Source organism: Diabrotica virgifera, chromosome 2, assembly GCF_917563875.1.
Source record: "Diabrotica virgifera virgifera chromosome 2, PGI_DIABVI_V3a".
NCBI lineage: Eukaryota > Metazoa > Arthropoda > Insecta > Coleoptera > Chrysomelidae > Diabrotica > Diabrotica virgifera.
Genome location: NC_065444.1, coordinates 170,360,222 through 170,375,785, shown reverse-complemented (window position 1 = coordinate 170,375,785; position 15,564 = coordinate 170,360,222). Strand labels below are relative to the sequence as shown.

At 30.9% G+C, this 15,564-nt stretch overlaps 1 protein-coding gene across 2 annotated transcripts in view; it reads right to left on the bottom strand.

The window, feature by feature from the left end:
* Positions 1 to 15,350, bottom strand: part of LOC114338425 (dynein regulatory complex protein 9-like) — a 32,993-nt gene extending 17,643 nt beyond the window's left edge. For both annotated transcript variants that reach the window (XM_050644093.1, XM_050644094.1), the window contains exons 1-2: positions 14,721 to 15,350; positions 2,335 to 2,529 (exon numbers count right to left, since the gene is read on the bottom strand). In XM_050644093.1, coding sequence (XP_050500050.1) covers positions 2,335 to 2,529; positions 14,721 to 15,218 — 693 coding nt within the window. In that variant the 5' untranslated portion in view covers positions 15,219 to 15,350. The remainder of the gene's footprint in view (positions 1 to 2,334; positions 2,530 to 14,720) is intronic.
* Positions 15,351 to 15,564: the final 214 nt, after the last annotated feature.

Sequence of the window (15,564 nt, the reverse complement as noted above, 5' to 3'; positions counted from 1 at the left end):
TTATAGAACGGCGAGAGGCAGAAAATAGATAGGTACCTGTACAGTACATAAATATAGTTTATAATAAAGAATAAAAGAATCCATTACACGAAAATGTTGATTTCCCAACAATATATTTACACTGTTTCAAAGCATTTTAATTTAATAGTGAAATAATTGCAAAATATTTTGTTTAATTTTTTGAACGGAATTTTGTTTCGACATACCGCGTTGGGGCCCCTGAATGTCGGGGGCCCCGTATAATTGATACGGCTGATACGGCGGTAGCTACGCCTCTGTCCTTCAGAGAATTCGGGCATTCGGGAACGGTTTTATTGGATGAATAGTTCCGACTATGTAAAGAACTGGTGTAAGAAGCGTCGTCCAAAATATATAACGACCCTACCTTACCGACAATAAGTCTACGAGAAGTGCAGGGTAAATTGAAGATGGAATTACAAAAACATATACATATGTGTATGTCTTTGTATTCACGTTATAATGCTCAAAAAATTACGGGATCTGGATTTCAATGCATATTTTATAATTCTCGTATCAAAGTTGCGCGTGAAGCCGTGAAGGCATATCGGTTTTGGGGGCGACCCGGTGTAGAAATGTACTAGGTACCTGTGCTACGAGTAACGAATCTTACGGAAAAAGAAAGTCTCCTATATGAGCCAATACAGTGTTGGAAGTCCGTTTAAAAGAATAGCTTTGGATATTGCCAGGTCATTTCCAGAAAGTTTTTTTTATTTAATTTGATGGCTTTGGTGAAGACCAATTAGCCAGTTCCAGAAAGTTAAAATGGATGCAAGTATATGTTGGTCGTAATGGATTACTTCACGAAGTGGGTTAAATAAATTCACATAAGGGTAAGTAAAAACTAAATAAAATTAATGTGTAAATTCGTTAATAAATTAGAAAATTAAATCATTACATTATATTCCGGGAGGTAGCGTCAAATTTGACCGGAGCATTTTGGCATGGCTGTTTGTTTTATACATGTATATATAACAACTAGTCAGTTGTTCCAAAGCTTATTAACAAAAATGATGTGTCAGCTGGCCCAAAACCGGGGCATAAAATGAAAAAAGACCAGAAAAATTGATCGTAAAAATAATTACACTTTTATAAAAAATAACTTTTTATAATATGTACCACGTTTTTATTATTTATAGGGCACAATATAAAAAAGTATTATAAAAACTATTATTTTTAAATCAAAATATCAATTTTAAAAACAAAAGGGATTTCCGAGCCGGGAATCGAACCCGACCCTGCTAGGTGCAAGCCAGGTTTCCTAGCCACTAGAGTGACTAGACCATATACGCGTGGACCTGCGTGGAGATAAATATTTGACATACAAGTTCTAGGGTTTTTTTTTCATCTACTTTCATATTATTTTTCCTTGCCTAAAATACTCGAAGTCAGCTGACAGATATTTTCGTTATCAAACAAGTACTAACCACCAAAATAAATTCATAGAATCCATTCTAAAATCACCGTAAAAATTTGACACTACATCCCAGACTATTATACACGGAGACTACAAAAGCTAGAGTGTACAGCTGGTTCCTAAAAAAACTGATACGACTCTTAGTAAGATTTGATCATGTTGAGCAGTGTATTTGATTGGATTGACATTATATTATATTTATTATGAATTATGACAGACAAATAATAAAATAAACAAACAAACAACTGATTACATATATTACATAATGTTAATTCATAAATTGTAATAATTATTTAGGTCTAAATTTTGGTATTATTTGGAGTTCCTGCATTTTATAAGAGCATATAAATGATAGTTTTTAAATAAAATATGGTTGTTTTAAACTAATTCTGCGCCAAGTTGTTGTCTTTCTTCCCGGAAACTGTGACATATTTCTTGCAGTTTTCGCATCTTCAAAAGGATTTTCTTCTAATATCTCCAAAAGCGTACGATCATCATGCGCGGTAAATATTTTTGGTCTTCCAGAACCTTGCCTTCTTTCGAGAGTTTCTTGTTCTTTCCATCTTTTATTAATGTTAAAAACTGTTATTCTGCTTACGTTAAAATGGTTAGCTACGGCAGATAATGACCAACCATCTTCTAATTTTTACAATTCGTGCTTGATTTTTAGTTCTTTGCTAGCATGTGGAGCCATTTTTTGAGGTTGAACCAAGTTAAACAGAATAAGTTATCTGACAAATTTTAAGATTTGGCAGTGACAGTGACAGAATGTAAATAAAAGTATTTATCCTTCAAAATACACTGCTCAATTTTCTACAAAATACGCTTCAAGAGTCGTATCAGTTTTTTTTGGAACCAGCTGTACATTTTTTTTTTGTAAGTTTGGTGATAATTTTTACCTGAATAATTTCACTCATGGCGATTTCAATCTCTTCATGTACTCTAATGTCTTGATTTATATTTGCCTCCGTTGTTTTAATGTCTTCGGTTATCTCTTCGATTAATTTGGAAAATGTGATTTCTTGCATTTCTAATTTAGAATTTTCCCAAGATTTTAAATAATTGATTTTAATTTCACTTTGTATATAAAAGTTCTAAAATTAACAAGGTTATTATGTTAAAAATTGTTGAACGAATTAGCGGATTCCGCTTTAAAAGTTCTACCTACAATAAAATTTAAGTTTTTAGGTATCTACAAATAACTAAAAATATCTACAACTAATTGAAACAGCGATCTACTGTTTTAATGATAAGAGGGCTACAGCGGTAAAACAAGTGAAACCAATCAAAACGTGGAAGAAGCATTTTCAAGAGTTCTTAAACCTAGAAACAGAACACAACCAATATATGAAGAAATAATTCACCACACAGTAGAACAACTAGTTATAGCGCCTGGTACAGATGGAATAACTGCAGAACTGTATCCATAAACTAATTTACCGCATATGGACACTAAAAGTCATCCCAGAAGATTGCAAAGTAAGGATCAGACCTCCTATCTGCAAGGGGGGAGACAAACGACTCTGAGAAAATTATAGGGGCATAACAGCTGTAAATGCCGTCCACAAGAAATGATGGAATTATATACAACCGCCAGGAATTTCTTTGTAACATACTTAAACCGTGTACCAAATTTAATTAAAAACCATCTCATAGATTTTGCATAATAAATTTGCAATCTAAATGTTTTTAAAAAAGTTCAAATTTTTAAAAATCTCTCTGAACAAAAAGTAGACCATTTAGAAGTTGTCTAATTTTTTTACATATAAAGAGGTGCTTTACCTATCTAATACACTTTACAGAATTAAAATCGGATTATTTAAGGGGCCTCAGCAATGTTTTAAACTTATAAACAATTTTTTGGCTTATAAACAAACAGCTTTGTTTAATAATAAAAAAATTAATTTTTAGCAATGCAAATAATTAAAACCGGTATCATTTGACTTAAACTTTCAAATGCTGTCAGCAGAATTGCTATTTTATTTTTTAATCAAAAGTTATTCGCGTTAAAAAATTGCAGTTTTTCGAATTTTTGAAAGTTCCACTGCGTTTATCTCGAAAACTATGCATCCTGCGAAAAAACTTGTAAGAGCATTTTTTGCTTAGAATTACCCAAGAAATACAAAAAAATGTTTTATTTTGCGAAAAATCAATGTTATGTAATTCCTCAACTTCTTTGTTTATAACAATCTTATCGACATCCGGATCAACTGTTACCCAAAAAAAAAATCGTGTTCTACGGGTCAAAAAATACATAAAAATCGTGGGTAAGTCCATCTAAATAAAGGAGCCCGTAGTATCCCCTCCTGGCCACAGGACTAATTTGTTTATAAGCCAAACAATTGTTTATAACTTTAAAACATTGCTGAGGCTGCTTAAACAATCCGATTTCAATTCTGTAAAGTGTATTAGATAGATGGAGTGCTTCTTTATATGTAAAAAAATAACAAATCTTTGTATGTTCTAGTTTTTGTTGTGCAAGTTTTTTAAAATTTTTAATTTTTTAAAAAAAGTTTAGATTGCAAAATTATTATTCAAAATCTAGTAAGTCAATTTTAATGAAATTTGGTGTAGGGTTTTAGCACATTACAAAAATTTTCTAAGCGAATTAGGAAGGTTCCAAGTGGAACCTAAGTGATGGAAAATCATTGAATAAGGACAGGCTTGTTTTGCCCCCTTATTTTATATTTATTGCTATTTTGCAGCAAGGATGATAAATTAAGACATTTTTAACCAATCGCATCTGATAGAAAATTTAATTATCTTTGTTTTATTTCTATTCGACTTTGTTCCAAAATGAATCGCTTTAAAGTTATAAGCAAAAAAGTAGAAAAAAAAAACGAAATTTTTTGTAATTTTTTATTTTTTTATTAATGTTCCGGGCATATTTGAGAAGGAGTATAAATCAATTATTATTAACAAAGTTATCACCTAACTTTATCCGCAAAAATCTGAATGCCACCTCTCACATCCATCTAAAAACAGATCCTTACTTGTCTATTAACAAATAAACAGTATTTTCTGGTTTCTGGGAGCAGTAAAATGTAGTTTGAATTAAATAAATTACATACATTCTTCTTTCTGTGTCAATTAATTTAATTAAAACATTGTTTTGTGGATACCCTGTATAAATAATTGAATGGGTCCGCGGAATAACGTTGTAAGCGCCACATTGTTCGTTTTTGAGAAGTCGAAGAAAACGTTTTAAAATTGTGATAATTGTGAGTTTATACATTTTAAGTGTGAGTAATACAGTTTGTAATTTGTATTTACAAACTTTACGTTTACAAACGTTTGCCATTGTTATAATTTTAAAACTTCTTTTTCGATTTCTTAAAAACGAGTAAAGTGGCGCTTACAACGTTATTCGGCGGACCCATTCAATTATGTTAATGTTTATATAACTGAAAAAGAATTGAAAAACCTTTCAAATAAGCTAGCACACGACCCCTATTCTTACGAAAAAAAATTATCGATTAAGTCATCACGCCGAGATGGATGACGTAACTAGTATCATATACACTAAGTATAAAAATTAACACACCACCTTAAAAATGGGACATTTTTAACGTTTCATATTTCCTAAACCTGTTGTCCGATTTGAGTGATTTTTTTTAGTTTATTATAGCTTTATTCTTCAAGAATATCGATGTAATAATATTATTGCTAAAGAGATAAGTGTCATTGTATACCGGGTGTAACAATGATAGTGTGTTTTTTCCTCAAAGTTTGGAACACCCTGTGGAATATTGTAGCCTATATAAAATATTGAAATTAAAACTCAACTGTAGCCTTAGGCTTTCTTAACATTTTGCTCTTTGATTCATTCGATTATGTTAGATAATAAAAAAGTTAGGTATGTACAGTGGAACCTCGATAAGTCGGCCCCCGATAACCCGGAAGTCCGGCTAACCCGGACCGATTTTCATCAGACAAATATTTCAACAATAAAAATGTATGTATTATGTTAAAACATTTTATCTGTAGCCGCTTCTGGAATGTCTTAAAAATATCGAGTTTCATTGATAAAACTTGGCTTTGACCATAAATATAATGTAAAAATGACTCATGGCACACGGCGGCAGAACGTTCATTATCCATTATCGGGCTATCGCAAACAACAGGCATCTTTTATTCCTTTATTTATTTTCAACTGTCTTTTAAAAAATTATTTTTAGAACAATTGTCTTTTAAACTTTAAACAATGAAAGAGCCACTGTTCTTAAATAACATAACATCGCATGGCAGACGAAATTGACACAACCGAAACTGACTGAGTTTTTTTACCTAGAAATGAACAATACTCTATCTATACTGTCTATACTACAACTATAATAGGTAAGGTAGATGTGTAATATGCATATATAATTCATGTTGTTTTAATTATAACGGACTTTATCTATAAGTATACCGTATTTTATTAATTTTTACAATGCTCTCCGGCTAACCCGGATTTTCGATAACCCGGATCGGCCGCGGTCCCGATTAATCCGAGTTATCGAGATTCCACTGTACTTTAACAACTAGCAATGTTATTCATCAATACAGGGTGTTCCTAAATAAGTGCGACAAACTTTAAGGGGTAATTTTGCATGAAATAATAATGACCCTTTGCTTTATAAACATATGTCCGCAAACGCTTTGTTTCCGAGATACCGGATGTTGAATTTTTTCTTACAAACTGACGATTTATATTGATTGCTCTAAAACTGGTTGAGATATGCAAATGAAATTTGGTAGGTTTTAAGGGGTAGTTATTGAGCATTTTTTGACATACAATTGAGAATTTTATATTCACCATTGGCGTGCATACGGGTTTAAACATTTTAGATACATCCCGTATGCAAGCCAATGGTGGATATAAAACTCTTGATTGTATGTCAAAAAATGCACAATAACTACCCCTTAAAACGTACCACATTTCATTTACATATCTCAACTAGTTTTAGAGCAATAAATAAATCGTCAGTTTGTAAGAAAAAATGCAACACGTATCTCGGAAACAAAGCATTGCAAACGGTCATTATTTGTTCATGCAGAATTACCCCTTAAAGTTTATCGCACTTATTTAGAACACCCTGTATTGATGAATACCATGGCTAGTTGTTAAAGTACCTAACTTGTTTATTACCCCACATAAGCGAATGAGTCAAAAAGTAAAATGTTAAGAAAGTCTAAGGCTACAGTTGAGTTTTAATTTCAATATTCTATATACGGTGTAATATTCCACAGGGTGTTCCAAACTTTGATGAAAAAAACACACTATCATTGTTTAACCCGGTATACAATGACACTTACCTGTTTAGCAATAATATTATTACATCGATATTCTTGAAGAATAAAGCTATAATATACTAAATAAATCACTAAAATCGGATAACAGGATTAGGAAATACGAGCCATCAAAAATGTCCCATTTTTAAGGTGGTGCGTTAATTTTGATACTTAGTGTATATGCCAAAAAATCATGATTTAAATTTAAAAAACGACTGTTTCGGAATTTTTCCATAATACTCTGGGCTAATTAGCAAAATACAAGGAAAAGTTATTTAGGTACCAGCATTTTTATTGCTGGAATCGAATTTTATTATTGTATATATTAATAATATAGGTATGCAAAGTCCGCAGATAGTGTGCTATTTTTTTATAAACAAAATGGCGCCAGAAAATCGTGTTTTTTTTTAGTTTTTGCTCTATAACTCCAAAGATTTTACTTTACACCAAAAACACCCAAATTCACCGTAATTAAATTATGTATAAAGGCGTGTTTTTCCCGATTTACTTCGACGAAAATTTTCCCTGGAAAATGCGGGTTTTTCCAACAAAATTTTTAATTTTCAACTAAAATTTTAGATAAGTAATTGTTTATCAATAATTAAATAACTTGGTAATATAAAAGCTCTTTTTGTATAGATTATAATTCCAGAAGTCGATGGAAATTGAATAAACAGTTTAGCAACAACTGAATTGTTAATTAAAAATTTACGGTCACTATAATAACCACAATAATTATGACACATAAAAATAACTATGATTTTTGTATAAAAAGACACTGTATCTATCTAATGTACTTTACAGAATTGAAATTGGACTATTTACGCGGCCTCAGGAATACATATTTTAAATAGATAAAGGCATTATTTTTATTTTCAATTCAGAGATCATTACCCTCTTTCTATGGCCATTTCGAACCCCTTAGTTCTCATCAGGAAAGCTACCGTAATGATGCTCTGAAAAGAAAATAAAAATCTTTGCCATTTCTGTCAATTATAAAATATAATTAACATTCAGACGCTATAGCGACATCTATTAACAACTTGTCGAAACTAAAAGACTCCATTTTCAAACAAATAAATGTTTAAAAATAATAAAATCTTTGGATTTCTTAGTTCGGAAACAGATTCTCTCTTATACCTATTCCCCATCCTTCTAAAATTTGCAAGGAATAAAGGGTGATGAATGCAGAGACGTGGGGGTCTATATAGTTGCACTCCACAACACATCTTTTCATCGAGGCAAAGATCAACGAAACTGTCTCCTTGTACTCAATACGTGAGTAAGAACGTAGGTAGATAAAGGCATTATTTTTATTTTCAATTCAGAGATCATTACCCTCTTTCTATGGCCATTTCGAACCCCTTAGTTCTCATCAGGAATTGCTGGAATTACCTATACACATATTTTATACATATACATACATATTTAAAAATTTTAAACCATTTTTTGGCTTATAAACAAATAGAATATCTCGAGAAATATTAAATTAAATTAAATCATCAAAAATGTATTAGAAAAAAACCGGCAGTACGCTTTTTTTTTAAGAAAAAACGTTTATTTGTGATGAGTGGTTCCTGAGATACAACCGGTCAAAGTTGACCGGCATTTGCGGCAAAGATATAAACAATAGGATCACAATTTTCAAACCATCACCTTTTTATTTTTGTCCTCTATCTCTACACAAATTTCTATATCTTTAAAATACTCCTAACATATATTATTATAATAAAAACTATCGATATTACGAGTGAAAATTACCAAAAATAGCAAAATTCCTATCAAAAATTAGGCTGGAGAAAATAAAATCTCAAAGTTCAAAATCGGTATACGTTAAAAAAAATGCATTTTCTCGGCTTCTCATAAAGCAATTTTCTTCATTCTTTTTTTGTTCCCAAGTAACTTGAGTAGAGCCATCTAACTAACGCATTATTAAATGTCAAACTTGCTTTTGTTTTGTTATAATAAATTAATTTATTTACTGTAACAAAAATTTTTAATTTGTTTAAATAAAGATTGTTTATAGTTATTTTCCTAACAAGTGCAGAAAGTCATACTTTTCCGCACGTGACTGCAGTTTGCCGAACGACGCGAAGCGGGAGTTCGGCAAGCAGTCGAGTGCGGAAAAGAGACTTTCTGCAAGCGTTAGGAACAATATTTTTTCTACGAGTCGTTAAAAAATGACCAAATCTTAATCAATTAATTTAATTAATATGATTATTTCATTCATAGGAGATTCTGACCAATAGAAAGCTACAGAAATGCAAATTAAGGTGATAATTTTTGATAATATCCCGTCGTCAAATATATTATGCCAGATACCCTTCGTTGCTATGAAAAAATACATTCAGTGACATTAATGACAATTAATGTTTTAAAAGTTATAAAAGTGATGACTTTCAACCGTAAAATATTTTATATCAACTGTCTGTTTAACAGTACTAATTTGTACTTACATAAATAAATTACAATAAAATTTTGGTTTTGAACAGTTTTATTCATGGAATAATCGCAACAAATTGCACTCGATCTCTAAAATTAATATAGAATTTTTGCCCTCGTGACACTTTGACATAATTTCACTCGCCTAAGGCTCGTGAAATTAAAACTGTCAAAGTGTCACTCGGGAAAAATTCAATAATTTTAGAGCTCTTGTGCAATTACTCCTGAAAATACATACACAAATTAATTCTTTGACAAGGTTGTCAAAACCAAAGTTTCAGCACGACGATCTTGGTTTCCATGCCGACGATTCAAAATCACTGTTATTGTCTACTGATTTGACTTTCGAATATTATGTCAAAATTATTTTATTTCATCGAATTCTCGCTTAATTTTATTAAAACATGAACACAATAAGATATATTTGAAATAAATTAGTAAATAATACCTAAATATTAGTTTATTGCATGTATTATAATTACTTTAAGGCCATATTAACATATCTAAATTAACACGCGTGCGGAAAAGTAAAACGCGTGCGGAAAAGTAAAACGCGTGCGGAAAAGTAATACGCGTGCGAAAAAGTAAAACTTTCTAAACTAAAATGATGCGCGAATGTAGTCATTTTTGCACGCTCGTAGAAAAAATAATTATACAGCTTTCAAATGAGAATATTTGTGTTTTTAACGTTAAAAGGTACACTTGTAGTAAGTTTATCAATAAAAAAAGTCCACGAGGAAAATAAACTTCCTGTAGCTGGCTGTATACCATAAATCACAAAAATACCAAGTTTCTTGTAAAAGGTATATATTAAAATACCCTAAATAAGGGTCACAATACAAAACGTTTTCGGATTAAGGAATCCATCATCAGTGTTTAAAAGCCAAAATTTGCATGCCTGAGCCATCAAAATATATAGGGTAAAAACCCTTTAAATGTAAATAATAAAGATATTTTAAATATTTATATAAAATTCATCGGATGTTATAGATAAACCTCGATGTTACCCAGGGCAACACAGGACTCTCCCCACGTGGTTGGAACTTTTTTTGGAGAAAACCTCACATATTGGATTTGTTGGCCATTGAAATCCAATATGTGAGGTTTTCTCCAAAAAAAGTTCCAACCACGTGGGGAGAGTCGTGTGTTGCCCTGGGTAACATCCAGGTTTATCTATAACATCCGATGAATTTTATATAAATATGTAAAATATCTTTATTATTTACATTTAAAGGGTTTTTACCCTATACATTTTGGTGGCTCAGGCATGCAAATTTTGGCTTTTAAACACTGATGATGGATTCCTTAATCCGAAAACGTTTTGTATTGTGACCCTTATTTAGGGTATTTTAATATATACCTTTTACAAGAAACTTGGTATTTTTTTTTTAATAAAAAAAGTCTACAACTGGAAAAAATATGTAGTTTCTTTTTCTTGTAAATAAATTAATCTATTATAACAAAACAAAAGCAAGTTTGACATTTAATAATGTGTTAGTTAGATGGCTCTACTCGAGTTACTTGAGAACAAAAAAAGAATGAAGAGAATTGCTCCATGAGAAGCCGAGAAAATGCATTTTTTTAACGTATACTGATTTTGAACTTTGAGATTACATTTTCTCCAACCTAATTTTTGATTGGAATTTTGCTATTTTTGTCAATTTTCACTCATAATATCGATAGTGTTTATTATAATAATACAGGGTGTAACGAAAATACAGGTCATAAATTTAATCGCATATTCTGAGACCAAAAATAGTTCGAATGAACCTAATTTACCTTAGTACAAATATGCACATAAAGAAAGTTACAGCCCTTTGAAGTTACAAAATGAAAATCGATTTTTTCGAATATATCGAAAACTATTAGAGATTTTTTATTGAAAATGGACACGTATAATTCTTATGCCAGGAACATCTTAAAACAGAATTATAGTGAAATTTGTGCACCCCATAAAAATTTTATGGGGGTTTTGTTCCCTTAAACCCCCCAAGCTTTTGTGTACGTTCCAATTAATTTATTATTGTGATACCATTAGTTAAGTTCAATATTTCTAAAACTTTTTTGCCTCTTAGTATTTTTTCGATAAGGCAGTTTTTATCGAGTTGCGGCTTCTTTTTTAATATGTTTACATAAAAATTTTATGGGGGTTTTGTTCCTTTAAACCCCCCAAATATTTGTGTATGTTCCAATTAAACATTTACTGGTGTACCATTAGTTAAACACAGTGTTTTTAAAACTTTTTTGCCTCTTTGTATTTTTTCGAGAAGGCACTTTTTATCGAGATATTATTTCTTTTTTAATATGGTTCAAAATATACCTAAAAATGTAAATCATAAATAAATTTTCATATTATTACCAAGTCTCATAATCGTACTTTGCCATATACATTTATGTGGTGGATTTGACAAATATTCAAAATATCTCGATAAATACTGACTTTTCGATAAAGTACTAAGAGGCAAAAAAGTTTTTAAAATATCGTGTTTAACTAATGGTACTACAATAATAATTAAATTGGAACGTACACAAAAGTTTGGGGGGGGGGGGGGGGGGGTTAAAGGAACAAAACCCCCATAAAATTTTTATGAGGTGTCCAAATTTCACTATAATTTTTTCTTAAGATACTACTACCATAAGAATGCCACATGTCTATTTTCAATAAAAGATCTTGAATTGTTTTCGATATATTGGAAAAAATCGATTTTCATTTTGTAACTTCAAAGGGCTGTAACTTTTTTTATGTGCACATTTGTACTAAGGTAAGTTAGATTCAGTCGAACTATTTTTGGTCCCAGAATATGTGACTAAATTTATGACCTGTATTTTTGTTACACCCTGTATATGTTATGAGTATTTTAAAGATATGAAAATTGGTGTGGAGAAAGAGGGCAAAAATAAAAAGGTGATGGTTCAAAAATTATGATCCTATTGTTTATATCCTTGCCGTAAATGCCAGACAACTTTGACCGGACGTATCTCAGGAACCACTTATCATAATTAAACGTTTTTTCTTAAAAAAAAGCGTACTGTCGGTTTTTTTCCAATACCGTTTTCATGGTTTAATTTAATTTAATGTTTTCCGAAATATTCTATCTGTATATAAGCCAAAATATTGTTTATAATTTTAAAATATTTCTGAGGCCGCTTAAATAGTCCAATTTCTATACAGTAAAGTACATTAGATAGGTACAATGTCTTTTTATACAACAATCATAGTTATTCTTATGTATCATAATTATTGTGGTTATAATAGCGATAGTAAATTTTTAATTAACAATTCAATTTTTGCTAAACTGTTTATTCGATTTCCATCGGCTTCTGGAATTATAATCTATACGGAAAGAGCTTTTAGATTACTAGATTTTAATTTATTTAATCATTGATAAACAATTACTTATCTAAAATTTTAGTTGAAAATTAAAGATTTTGTTGGAAAAACTCGCATTTTCCAGGGAGAATTTTCGTCGAAGTAAATCGTAAAAAACACGACTCTATGCAAAATTTAATTACGGTGAATTTTTATTTGGGTGTTTTTGGTGTAAAGTTAAAATCTTTGGAGTTATAGAGCAAAAATTGAAAAAACACGATTTTCGGGCGCCATTATGTTTATAAAAAAAGTAGCACACTATCTGCGGACTTTGCATACCTATATTATTAATATATACAATCATAAGATTCGATTCCAGCAATAAAATTGCTGGTAAATAACTTTTCCCAAAAATGGGCTATTCTCCGATAATCTGCCCAGACTATAAAGGCGCCAGTTTACGAAATAATGAATTTATTCCATTTGGCTCTGTCACACTGTATACTTACTTTTGTGAGTGTGTGTTAAGGCTATGGGTACATAATTCGCAAATATTTTACGTGTATCCCTACTTTTTCTGTCTTTACACGGCAAATTACGTGTAGTAAAATTCACACTGGTATGGATATGTAAACATTACTAGAATGTCATTCTACTTGAAAATGTCATCATTAATTTAAAGAGATGGGTTTTGAATGTTCTTGGATAACTGTTATTTTTATAATTGCAAATTATTAATTCAGTTAATAAATGTGATAATTTTTTCACTAACTATGTATTCAGTGATTGTAATAATTTATTTGTACAACAAAGACTAATACCCAATCGAGAAAAGAGGAAAAGTGTTAAAGTGATTTTTAATAATATATTGTTATGGAACGCTTACAATTTTGAACATCTTTAACAACAAAATACTTGGATCACAGAGTATATTATCCTGATGTATTCTCTGCTTGGATCTTCCACAAATAATACACAATAAATAACTTTTTATTAAGTTCACGTCTTAAATCAATTATTTATCAAATACACATAATATTTAATCAATAACTCAACATATTCCCGATACAATGTCAAATATTTAAAATTGTCACTGATTGTCAGTGTCTGACTGACAATATATGCTGACAATATTATATTCGGCTGAGTGCGTTGTAAGACAAAGATAGATTTGGAAAATATTACCCAATGAACTGTCAACACGGATGGAATGGCTCCATCCCATTCAAACAGTGAAGCGAGATTGCGGCCAACATACAAGTGAGAGGTCCTAGAGAGAGACAGAGCTTGTCAGGGAAATTTTGACTCCTTCATTGGTTGGATATTATTATAATGACCAGAGTTGCCAGATGTGATTTTATAAATCCCCACTTAGAAACTGAAATTCCCTCAAATTGAAGCTCAAACCCCTTAAATTTAAATTTTTGCCGCATTTTAATAAATTAGTAGGCAAATGTAGAGAACAGTAAACCAAAATTATACTACTTATCAACAGAAGGCCCTGGAAATAATTCATAGGTCCTATCGTCTTCGATTATATGAGAGTATAATTATACAGTTGTTCTATGTACGTATATACGCACATTTAATTTACCATGACCCCTTAAAATATCTCATAATTGTCCCTCCCCAACCATTTCTGCTTAGAAAAATTCCTCTAGACGCTTTCAAATTACTCCAAAATTATGGAAAAATACCCCAAGCCGGCAACGCTGACTACCACTATAAATTTTTTGTTTACGAAAGATGGCCATTATCTTCCCTCCTTCCCTGACTAGCGCTATCTCATCCTGGCGTCATTAAATTCACTTCTTGCCCATTCCATCGGTGTTGACAGGTTGACAGTTCATTGATATTACCACGGCATTGTGTTTATTTTTTTCGAATCCTGAAAAAACCAATAAATATTTTTGAAAAATTTAAACGCTGAATGCAAGACTAAATTATTACCGAGGGCCGAAAGTCCCTTAGAATAAATAAAAAGTTTATTTTGAATGATATATTTGAAATTAAAAATCACACTAAATTTTCTCTTAGTTTTTCACCCCTGTAACTTATTAAAATAAACATTATAAAAGTTCTCAGGGACTTTCGGCCCTCGCTAATAACGTGATCTTTCATTCTGCGTTTAAATTTTTCAAAAATACTTATTAGTTTTCGCAGGATTTGAAAAAAATGAATCCCCATTTGAATAGCATTGCAGCCGAAAATACGTACCGATCATCTTAATTAAATAAAAATAAAATGTACGGTACTTACTTCAATTTGATCTTTAATTTTGCCAATACTTTCCATAGATGATACTAGTTTATCTATTGAAACATCTCTTTCACTATCTAAACACATTTGCAGTTTTTTCACAATAATTTCTTTTTTAGAAGTTTCACCCAACAACAATTCTTCATCCAATTGCATTTTTTGTATTGTACTAACTGAATTCGAAAATTTCAAATAGCTCCGTTCATGCTTTAATTCTTCTAATAGATTAGTAGCAAATATCGTAATGAAACTAAAATTTTGAGGACACAAACTTTCTGAAACATTTCCCTGTTGGTATATTTCTTTTTTAAATCTTTGTTCAGGTGTATCATACTCGAAGATATCACTGTCAATATCTGGCCAGTGTCCTATCGATTTTAAAATTAACAGTGCGTCAACCATTTCTTGTAAAACTGAAATACACATCTCCGTTGATAAGTCTTGTGACGTGTTTTGCTCACTGTGTAGTACATTTTGAAATTGGTCTTCTGTACTCATATTCTAATACTATATGGGGAGTTATCTGAATTCTATATATTTTCACTACATGTTTGATCGATATCCATTGACTACGCAGAACCATTTTTATTTAGTTTAATTGAAATAACGGGTGATTCAATGAAACGGTGGGTACCTACGATTTCAAACAAACAAAAATACTCAAGAAATATGTTTAAATTAAATTTAATAAAAGAAATCTATACTACACAGATGGAAATTAACGTGAAGTAAGTGAAGAAATATTCAGTTTTTGAAAATGATATTGGAAAGGTAGCCTCCATTTTGTCGGACACATTCTTGCAACCGCGGTACAAAGCTGTTTACGAAATTGAGTAACATTTCT